Source organism: Antedon mediterranea, chromosome 10, assembly GCF_964355755.1.
Source record: "Antedon mediterranea chromosome 10, ecAntMedi1.1, whole genome shotgun sequence".
Classification (NCBI taxonomy): domain Eukaryota; kingdom Metazoa; phylum Echinodermata; class Crinoidea; order Comatulida; family Antedonidae; genus Antedon; species Antedon mediterranea.
In genome coordinates, this window is record NC_092679.1 from 24,458,963 (window position 1) to 24,470,724 (window position 11,762).

An 11,762-nucleotide genomic window follows, 5' to 3' on the forward strand; every position below is an offset into this window, starting at 1 on the left:
ATTGGTCAGGTTCCGAAGCAATAAAAAAAATTATTCTAATTTAGGCATATTTAAGTATATCGGCATTTTATCTGCTTGTATTTGTTTTTTTTATAAAGTTTCAACCACACCCTTTTTAAATGTTAGTATATAGGCCTATTGTTATGTCTTAACACACTGTTAATGTTTTTTTAAATTAATTATTTTATGAATTAATTTATGAGTATAATTCTTAACAAAGGACTGTAAGGAAATAAATAAAGATTAATAAGAATATTAAATAAATGTTTATAATGCAGTACAACACATTTTATTCTAATTAAAAAGATGGTACGTCACCAAGCCTAACGTGTCCGTCTGATCGTCTTCTTACCGTTGATGGCGCCAGTGCGATTGTCGAGTTCAATGCTCCGATTGTTGTTGATAATTCAAATGATGATCTGACGTCATCGTGTACACCGCCCTCTGGCAGCTCTTTCCCTGTTGGAACCACACAAGTAACGTGTTCTGCTGTTGACTCTGACCAAAACACTGAAACGTGTACATTTGATGTAACAATACAAGGTGATTTCTTTTTACAAATTTTTAATGAGATATTTCTAAGATAAATGAAACGTTGTTTAAAGGTATAACTAAGTTTAAAGTTTAAAATGTTGATTTGTAACGAAATGTTAACACAAGTTTTTGTGGTTGACATTTATTTTAGTTTTGTTAGAAAAAGACAGCACATCGCAAAATAATGTATATACAGTACATAAAGGTTTACAAGAACCAAAAGCATAAACTTATTGAAATAAAATCCTCCTACAAGGATTAAAAGAATGAATGAAGTTTGACTAAAAATTTGATCGAAAAAAAAACAACATATATTTACTTGAAAACAAGTGGAGTGGAGTTTTCGTATAAATCTAACCGTTTAATTTGTCTTTTTGTTATAAGTGAAATGTCTCTATCTACAGAAGTGAGTATCTTTATTAAATGGCCTATTCAAAGTGATTTTATTATTCTTTTTTTTTTTTGTTAATTGAAGTCACATACTCTCCAGACAAGCTTGTATCGACAGACGACGGTTACCAGGCCATTATTGTTACGGGTAATGTTTTTATCATTTAAAAAATGTTCAATATTTGTATGATTATTACGTCAAATAACACTCTTGGCAACAACGTTTCACCTTTAATTAATAATTGTTATAACTGCCTTCTATCGTGAGGCTATCATGTATCCTTGAAGCGGTCTCTTTGACATTTACCATGATCCATCAACTTGGAATGATTACTATTTCTCAATAAAATTATATAATCATAATATTCATGTACTGTAGATAACGAAGCCCCGCAATTAACGTGTGCGTCATCACTATCGGTAACGGTAGTAGAAGATGACCTGCCTTCTATCATCACCTTCAATGATCCCGCAGTGTCAGACAATTCTGGAGAAACTTTACAACCAACATGTTCCATTCCTTCCGGAAGTAGTTTTAACGTTGGTACTACTGTGGTAGACTGTGTAGCTGTGGATGCTTCTGGCAACCAGGGTTCCTGCAGCTTTGACGTCATTGTAGAAGGTGGCCTACGTTGTTCAATACGAATGCCACGGTGCAATACATGTTGCACATATAACTGGTCAAAAAGATTGAATTTTAATTTGATTTTTAACATTCCATTTGTCATCATTGTGTAAAAATAATGTTTTACCTTCTATTGTTTTTACTATTTATAAACTCTTAATACTTTCTTTAATCTAGACTTTTAAATGAATATATTTATAATATTTTTCAATATAAAAAAAATCCTCTTTTACAAACAAATATTGTATTATGTTTTCCTATTAATTGTTATTTTCAGTTGATTATTCCCCCGTGTTAACATGTCCATCAACTCAAATAATACCAATAACAAATGACGCAGAAGAAGTGATTGTGGATTACACGCCTGCTGGGGTTCAAGACTCGGAAGATCCTGGACTTACGGCCACTTGCCAACCACCACCTTCCACTCTGTTTCCGCTAGGCAACACTACAGTGGTCTGTTCTGCAATTGATTCCATGAAAAACGTCGGAGAATGTCAATTTGATATCATTATCAAAGGTAATAACTGTTACATAAAAATAAAGGTATTCATCATCGTTCGCAAGCTTAACTGGAAACGGAGATAATTCTGATTATACTACTACAGCCAGTTCAGCGCCTACACAGATCAGTACACCTGTAGATGTTCCCCTACTATTTTTATTTATCTTTATATCTGAGAGTTATCATCAATGTCTTTTGTAAAAAATAGAAAAAACGGCAATTACAATACACATACAGAATAAGCATAACAACACGTGATTTATGTATTTCAGTTGATTATCCCCCAAATCTCACATGCGGTTCGAATCATGAGTCACCAACTGACGATGGGACATCAACGGCTAGCGTAGATTTCAAGTTAGCTTATGCGCATGACAAAGAGGATGGTGAACTTACTGCAATCTGCCAACCTCCGCCGTCAAGTTTGTTTCATATTGGCACTTCTCACGTGATCTGCTCTGCAACTGACTCCGTTGGTAATTCTGAACAATGCGGATTCAACATAACAATTCTAGGTAATACAACATACAATGGGTCTACACTCATGACATTTTTAGTACTATGTTTTACTTAAGTTATAATAATTCAATAAAGTATACATTTCACTATAATTTATAATTTAGTGTCAATAGTACATTAACTGCAATATCCCATGAAAATATGCAATCTATGTTTTCGATGATGTCATTATGCAGATAACGAAGCACCAAAACTGACCTGTTCATCTTTGGTTACCTTATTGACCAATCCTGGTGAAGCTACAGCTACGCTGCTTTACGATAACGCACTGGTCACTGATAATTCAGGAGAGGTATTACAATCAGAGTGTACACCAGCTGTACCGGGGGTTCTGGGCATCGGAACGCATTCCGGATCATGTTTTGCTATCGATTCATCTAACAATCAAGGAACGTGTGATTTTCCAATCGAGGTTAAAGGTAAGGTAACAAAGATTACGCTAAAATAGTAAACAGTAGACCTATACATATATTTAAATAAGGTAAAATGAATATAATAGTCTATTCTGTAATCTTGTTAGAATTCTTGTTTTGAATCGTTAACTCAGCTTTGAGTCAAATGTACAGTGAAATAGTGACTCTGGTTTGGACTACTGTCTTGTTGCTTTGCTATAATGTGCTGGCCCAGACCACATTACATGTTTAAAACTTGGCCTACAGTAGCTACATTTTGTACCTATTGAATATCAATGACGTGTGTGACGTAAATGAACATAACTGCAAGTTGCCTAACGACAAACGATAACAATTGATATTACAGACGGTAAATTGTCATGATAGTGGTGCCATCCGATATATCCGGTTTTTTTTAAATGAAAAGTTTTAGTACTTTTAGAAACAATACTTAAAGTACAGTATTAGCAGAACATTCTAGTTAGACAATCTTCTGTTTTTCAATCAATTTCAGATGAAGAAGATCCGGAAATCGTCTGTCCGGATTCGATAACCGTTGAGGCACCAGAGTCGGCAATATCAACAACTGTCAACTTCGACTTGCCGACTGTGCATGATAATTCAGCAACGAACATTATACCAACCTGTTCTTCTGAATCTGGAATGAACTTTTCGATAGGTGTTACCAAAATTGATTGTTTTGCAACAGACTCTTCAAATAATGAAAATGAGTGTACATTCGATATCACTGTTACAAGTTCAGGTATAGATAAAACCTTGACAGTAAAATGTAGCCTTATCTTATAGCCCTTTCACATCACCTATATGAATTTCGAAAAGCGCACAAGAAACCTGGGAGGTCAATGGGAGGTCAACAGCGACGTTTTGTATGTGTGTGCGCACAAACCTGGGAGGTCAACAGCGGCGTTTTGTATGTGTATGCGCACAAACCTGGGAAGTCAACAGCGGCGTTTTGTATGTGTATGCGCACAAACCTGGGAGGTCAACAGCGGCGTTTTGTATGTGTATGCGCACAAACCTGGGAGGTCAACAGCGGCGTTTTGTATGTGTATGCGCACAAACCTGGGAGGTCAACAGCGGCGTTTTGTATGTGTGTGCGCACAAACCTGGGAGGTCAACAGCGGCGTTTTGTATGTGTGTGCGCACAAACCTGGGAGGTCAACAGCGGCGTTTTGTATGTGTGTGCGCACAAACCTGGGAGGTCAACAGCGGCGTTTTGTATGTGTATGCGCACAAACCTGGGAGGTCAACAGCGGCGTTTTGTATGTGTATGCGCACAAACCTGGGAGGTCAACAGCGGCGTTTTGTATGTGTATGCGCACAAACCTGGGAGGTCAACAGCGGCGTTTTGTATGTGTATGCGCACAAACCTGGGAGGTCAACAGCGGCGTTTTGTATGTGTGTGCGCACAAACCTGGGAGGTCAACAGCGGCGTTTTGTATGTGTATGCGCACAAACCTGGGAGGTCAACAGCGGCGTTTTGTATGTGTGTGCGCACAAACCTGGGAGGTCAACAGCGGCGTTTTGTATGTGTATGCGCACAAACCTGGGAGGTCAACAGCGGCGTTTTGTATGTGTGTGCGCACAAACCTGGGAGGTCAACAGCGGCGTTTTGTATGTGTGTGCGTTGGGAGGTTTTTTAGATAATGTGAAAGGCAAACAAAACAACTCTTTATAATTCACACATTTATTTATCACTTTTTTATTATTTATTTTTACTGTTTTATGTATGTAACTGTTTTTATGAGCTCTGTATGTTAAGTATTTTAATTTGCCAATGCCAAAGAAAAATTCGAAAATTTATTGGACGAATAAATATAAATCTTATCTATCTTATAAATTCACAAAATATGTCGAGAACTTCTTTATAAGGCTTTTTTATTATTATTTTGTGCATGCTCAATATATCATTGTAATCGTATTCGTCAAGTGAGTTATAATCTCTTTCTTGGTATTACCGCAGATATGATGATGTGTATATGCATTCATAGTTTTTATCATACTTTTTATTTTTAATTTCAGGGTCAATCGAAGTTCCAGGTAAAATGTTTATTGCCATTTGTAGCTTTAGTGGCTAACTAACTTTAACAAAACCCACCTCTAAATAGCAATACTAATACTTCCCCTTATCAGTCTCTGTCTTTTAAATGAGTCTGCTTCAAACCAGAATACATAATATTGTTTATCTGGACAAACATAGTAGAACACCTATGACCCTAACAACATATTCATTCGTTTGCTTCACGGAGTTGTAATTAGGTCCTTTGAATGTAAGGTGTGCTTCTCCTACAGTATAGTAATTAAAGTAATGTGACAGCCTTTCTTAATGGAGAGTGCTACCTCTTTAGGCTATTTTAAATAATAATGCACAATAAAGAAATAAATTAAAAGATATGCCTAATAACTTACCAGTTCGTTATGCCTATATCCATTATTATGTTTAGTAATTTCTTGTAGTAATCTTAATACTTATTAAAAAATCTTAAAATGTTATTTGTAGCTATTGGTGGATGTGACGATAAAGAGGATTATTACTTTGGCTCTATCCAGTCTGAAAACTACCCAGGACCATATGAAAGAAACACCAACTGCCAATGGCAAATCGATGTATGCTTATACTAGTTGGCTCATTTGATTCACATTAATGTATTATGCAACTTGTGGCTGCCTAACATTTTGGTTTTTTTTAATTTGTATAATCTATTGTGTGGGCTAGGTGGACATACGGCGTGCCATAACTATATACAGTAATTGGGGGGAAAAGACGTAAAACGTAAAAAGAAACAATTACTATAGAGAGCTTTTGGCTAACAGTAGTCTGGTTGAATAAAAAATGTGAACAAGGAAATTATATATTTTAAAAATCTGTGAGGGTATTTTGTCTATTTAATGGTTGTTACGTCAACATTATACTTAATAATACCCTCACACAAACACACATGACTAAAACATTAAAATTAAAAATAGTTTTATTAATTTATCTGATAGAAATAAACAAAAAAATAATTTTCTTAACAGGTACCAGATGGTCATTTTGCATACATGTGGTTTGAACGAACTGTGGACATTGAGGCATACATTTCTAACCAGATATATTGTTATGACTATATAACAATTAAAACATTTAAAAGAAATTTTATAAATATTCGTGTTTCGGTTGAAAACCAGTAAGTATTACTAAACAATGTTGTTTTTGATCATCAAAATTAAAATGTAAACATTTTGTTTTCTTGATGTTAATTAACTAAGTCACAAGGTTCATTAAATTTAAGAAACTAATACAAAATAATATACTAATTAACTTTAATTATTTAATACAATATAATAGTTCTGCACTACTTTGTGCACATCACATTTTTTGTCACACAAAGTTTGATGGTGTAGATTACATAGAGCTTTAGATTACATTAGTACTATCTACCCAATAGTACTCTCTACTCATTAGTACTATCGACCCATTAGTACTATCTACCCATTAGTACTCTCTACCTATTAGTACTCTCTACCTATTAGTACTATCTACCCATTAGTACTATCTACCCATTAGTACTCTCTACCCATTAGTACTATCGACCCATTAGTACTATCTACCCATTAGTACTATCTACCCATTAGTACTATCTACCCATTACTGAACATGTAATATTCACATGTTTCTATTAATTTTTTTGTTATTGTTGTTAAATATAATGCTTTACAACACACTTAATACGTCTAATACGTTTACAAAATTAAACTTTCATTTTTCGTTTACACAATTCGTTGCACGCAATGATTGAATAATTTCGTATACAGTTTTAAGTAGTGGTTTATGTAAAAAAATGAGATTAACGTTTTTAAACTTTCTCTCAGCTACTGTGCACAACAACTGCCTGAAGATATTTCCACCAATGATGACATCATCATATATTTTACATCAGATGATACGTACCAATGGACGGGTTTCTCACTTAAATATAAAGTGCAACCTACTGAACCTCCAGGTAATAATGGGGGACGACTGTAATATGATAATTAGAAAGAAACTAATAGAATTGGAATTTTGATTCATTTTTTTTAAGACACAACTTAGATTATATTACAACAATTAACTTTGCCAATTTGAATTTTAAGTTGCAAAATCTACAAACATAACATTTATAACATAATTTAACAGGTTTTTTAAACTTAAATATAAAGGAATTAATATTGGAAAACTCCCAGATCTTGGTCTATTGACTTTTCTCATTTAGATAGAACCTCTAGATTCTTGTGATTTCATGTTAAATATTATTATTTACTTTAGCGTGGGACTCTTGGTCCGACTGGAGTGAGTGCAGTGCTACTTGTGGGTCTGGGTATAAGACACGTCATCGAGCTTGCTCAACATCCGATTGCATCGGTCACTCTACACAGGATTTATCATGTGACCTCAACAAATGCACAAATGGTAAATAGAAATTAATTATTCCAATTAATTATTCCAATTAACTAGAATCATTTATTTGCAAAAATGGTTTCTTCTTTCTTTCGTTTTTCTTTCTTTTTTTTTTTTTGTTTTTTTTTTTTTTCTGTATTCTTTTTTTTTCTGTCTTCTTTTATTTTTTTCTTTCTGTCTTTCTTTTTTTTTTTTTTCTTTCTGTCTTTCTTTTTTTTTTTTTGTCTTTCTTCTTTTTTCTTCTTTTTTTTATGTTTTTGTTAAATATCCCGTTTTAATATCAGTAATATTTATTTTGACCGAAAATTAGATCGAAAAAAAAACATTTATCTGAAAAAGCTTAAAGCAAAAAATAGTCAAATTGACTGTAAGTGAATGGGTTTTTGGTTGAATTTATTCGTTTATTTTGTCTTTTATAAGGGAAAAGATGGTGTTTTTTTTTTTCTACCGGAGTGATTAGCTTTATTAAAACTGCCAAGTGGCCTATTCAAAGTCTTTTTTAATTAATCTTCATTTTTCATGTTTTTGGTAATATTTATTAGAGACACGTATTCTATTGAAATAATTATTATTTTTTATTATCATTAACAGGATGTGAGCCTGGAATGGGGCATACATTAATTGAAGGCGTTGGTCAAATTCTGTCACCCGGCTATCCTTTCCAGTATCCAAAGTCGTATTTTATTAGTAGATCGTCACCATGTAGCGTGACCGTTGATGTGCCAGTTGGAAAGTCAGTCACGTTCTATTTCGATGACTTAGACCTGACGTCCTCAACATTCTGCTTTTTCGATTATTTGGAGTTTAGTTCACCAGACAAAAAGTAAGTTTTCGTTAATCCATGGATACATGAGAGAGAAGGATTTGTATCGATGGTAGTCTGGGTTCTAGACGGAGTTTTGACTTAATATTAGTTTAAATATGTTCGGACATATGGCGTTTCATACGTGTACTACTAGAGCTTGTATTTCAGACAAACATCGACGAAAAGCCTCGAAATAACTACAGACTTGGGGCAAGTCCTAAAATCGATGGTAATTTGAGGCAATTTATTCTGCAAGCCTATGTTAAAGCACTACTGCCGATCAAACAAACACGGTATATCAAATCATCTCTTCCCGTGGCCCTCTTATTATATTGGAATTTGCGAATGGCGTCGTGAGGTACCAAAAAAAATTGTCAATGAACAATTTTCAATTTAATTCAACTTTAGTCTCCAGCCTATTAAATAATCTTTTTGATCATGATGTATTTACTTGTGCAGTGGTCTATCAGTCTTTAAGTCTTTTAATACAATGGCTACACCGTGAGTTTGTCTTGAATCTCTCTAATTTATATAAATTGTATTATTGTAGTAGACCTACCTGGTGATTGGTTATTGTTTCTGTCATATTCTACGTAACGAAAAATCACCGGGCTAAACAAATTCTTGTTCGGAGATGTCAGCTTAACTGCGCATGCGCAGCTAAGATGACGTCTATGTAACATTGTTGGCGTGTTAGCTACAAGAGACGTTCATTCTCATATTTATACAAATCCTTCTCTCGTATTTATCCACATTAATTATCAAAGATTCATCAGTAATTTTTCAACATTTTTATAATTGTAGGTACATTTTGTGCGGTAATGACAAATCTGTACAGGTGCCCACCTTTACTAAAGGACCGGTTGAGGTGATATTTAGAACTGATAGTGCTTTGCTGTACAATACCTTTAGCCGAGGATTTGACATGAAATATATTTTCAACTGATGGTAAGATATATCGTGTAATGAAATAGTTACATACTGAGGTGCGCGAATCGAAAGCATTTACTAATGCGCATGCGTATTTTCATGTACTTTTTGTGACGTGAAAAATGCACAACCAATCATAACTCAAGAATGTTCGATTCGTGCGAATATGTTCGCTTATAAACAAAACAGGATTTAATAAGATAATGTAAATATATTCAATAACTAATAGCCTTAAATTGTTAAATAATGGTATTTATTTTAATATGACAAGTTGCTAATATAATGGTTATTCTACTTAGGATGTTTGAATTTAATATCACTTCATCACAATAAGGACATTCAATCATGTATATTATGTGTATTATAGTAATGATAGCCCTAGTGGTCTAATGGTTACGACATCTGTATATGAAGCAGAAGGTTCCGGGTTCGAATCTCGGTTGGGCGACTTCTCATTCTCACAGATTTCCTCATCTTTATCGTTTCAAATTAATTGATTAAATATCAGTATATCACCGGGTGGTTTAAAATGTATTCTGTGCATGTGATGTTTATAGTAATGTTAAATGTATTTTCTTTACAGTGTGTCTACGTCAGCATTCAACATGTATGAATGTGAAGACAACACTAATTGAAACAAGTCAACTAGTTTTAAATAGCAACATTCAAACAAGTCAACTAGTTTTAAATAGCACCATTCAATTTATTTATTAGAATGTAAAACGAATAGTTAATTTCATTTAGGTATAATTTTATTTTTAGTTAGAGAATAATTCGTGATTTTAGGCATTGAAATTAGACGGTTATTGTATCAATTTAAATTTAAATGAATTAACACAATAGCAATTACATTTTTTAGATTTTTATTATTTATTCAGTAAAATAAAATACATGATGCTGTCATATCACAACCATATTTAGGCATGGCACTACCATATTTAGGCATATCGGTACCATATTTGGGCAAGGGAAAGAAGAACGCGTTACTAGAAAAGTACAAAATCGCCTGTCACCATTATGCCTACTTGGTGAGGATAAGGGAGTAAGGTTAATTATTTGAAATGGTATACATTTCAAATATTGGAATTGTAGGAGGAGATAATGTCACATATAGAGAAACTCTTACAGAAAGGCATTTCATCATACTCATTAGTCCAATCCCATCATTTCGCTCAAATCGTTTTTCATTATTTATAGCGTGTGATACATGTTTGTCGGTTCTCATTTAATTAATAATAAATATCTAATTGCACTATTATATTATTTACTTGTTTTCAGTGTTATCTGTTATCGTTATGTCAACATTTCGTGACAATTCACCAATTTCATTTCAACATAAATTGTTTACATTTTAAAACAAATTTTGTTAACATATTATTATGTTGTCATAATATACCTCTTAATTAAATCAGTCTGATGGTTAATTAAAGCTGTGTTATTAGGCTTACATTTCGATGAAATAAACAGTTCAAATATTACACTCTTTGTAACTATTTCATTTCATACTGTGCCATATATTTTACTTGTCATTTCAACTGTTATTTCTATCTTTATACATTACACTTTTCATTGTCATTGTTTATTCATCTGTTATTATCATTAACAAGGCCATATACATGGCTGCAGTCGCATGCTCAAGTTAGTGTTTACCGACCAACCGACCGACATAGTGAGCTGTAGAGTCGCGTTGCACGCACGCGACTTATAATAACTATTATTAAAGATACACTGTTCCCCTGAAACGTTTTTTTTAATGTCTCATAATAGTTATTCACTTTGAAAAAAATTGGATCGAAAAAAACAGTTAGGAATTATACTGAAAAAACAGTAATTTAATACAGAAATATTCAAATGTTCTGTCAGACAAAGGCGGTTTGATTGGATTTAACAGTTTATTTTATCTTTATAAGTAAAAACATTATTTTGGCGGTTTTTTTCAACGGAGTTATCAAAACCTCTTGTCTTCATTTGTTTAACTGATTTTTCTGTACCAAATATGTTTTAGAGCAACAGCTAATCAGAAACAGAACAGTTTTAGGTTTTTTTCGGATTATAATAATAATAATAATAATAACAGGATTTTTATAGCGCACATACCACTCAAGAGTGCTCAAGGCGCATAGGCGGATTACGTATGTTTTAGTGGCACATACGCGAGGTTTTGAATGGTACATGATTTGATATCACAGTAAATACCTAGAACCTGAATGTCTTTTGTAAATGAATAAATTCGCTTATTGGAAAACATGCTTAAATGATTTCATGGCAAATACATACTAGTAAAGTAATTCCTTTTAAGAATGTCGTTAAAAATTAATCATAATTAAAAAACTTTACTAAACTTTACCTACTTCTTTTTTCAGCAATTATGATACGAACTGCAAACTTTACTTTACAATTTAATATTTCCAATAACAAGTTTTTCAATAATAACATATCAAGTTACATTACTCTTCACGCTACCTACATTTTGCAAATCACCAATATATTAGTTGCATTCCTATATCACATTAGATATTTAAACATATCAATACAATTTTAATTAAAGTTACAGTATTTCAAATACATATGCTCCTAATTAAAAGGGAAATACAATGATAAGTAAATATTTAATATTGCATGTA

At 33.1% G+C, this 11,762-nt stretch overlaps 1 protein-coding gene across 1 annotated transcript; it reads left to right on the forward strand.

Annotated features, from left to right (window-relative positions):
• Positions 1–198: 198 nt before the first annotated feature.
• Positions 199–10,467, forward strand: LOC140061343 (hyalin-like). The gene is made up of 16 exons (XM_072107852.1): positions 199–202; positions 307–543; positions 1,010–1,072; positions 1,304–1,546; positions 1,827–2,069; positions 2,327–2,569; positions 2,750–2,992; positions 3,480–3,728; positions 5,009–5,026; positions 5,487–5,593; positions 6,005–6,153; positions 6,839–6,969; positions 7,272–7,415; positions 7,995–8,226; positions 9,013–9,156; positions 9,722–10,467. The coding sequence occupies exons 1-15, from the start codon at positions 199–201 to the stop codon at positions 9,152–9,154; spliced, it is 2,448 nt and encodes an 815-aa protein (XP_071963953.1). The 3' UTR covers positions 9,155–9,156; positions 9,722–10,467.
• The last annotated feature ends 1,295 nt before the right edge of the window (positions 10,468–11,762 follow it).

Excerpts from the sequence above, each read along its gene's own strand:
- LOC140061343 (XM_072107852.1), top strand. Across the intron at positions 5,594-6,004 it reads ACTGCCAATGGCAAATCGAT|GTACCAGATGGTCATTTTGC; the intron begins GTATGCTTATAC and ends TTTTCTTAACAG. Across the intron at positions 6,154-6,838 it reads CGTGTTTCGGTTGAAAACCA|CTACTGTGCACAACAACTGC; the intron begins GTAAGTATTACT and ends ACTTTCTCTCAG.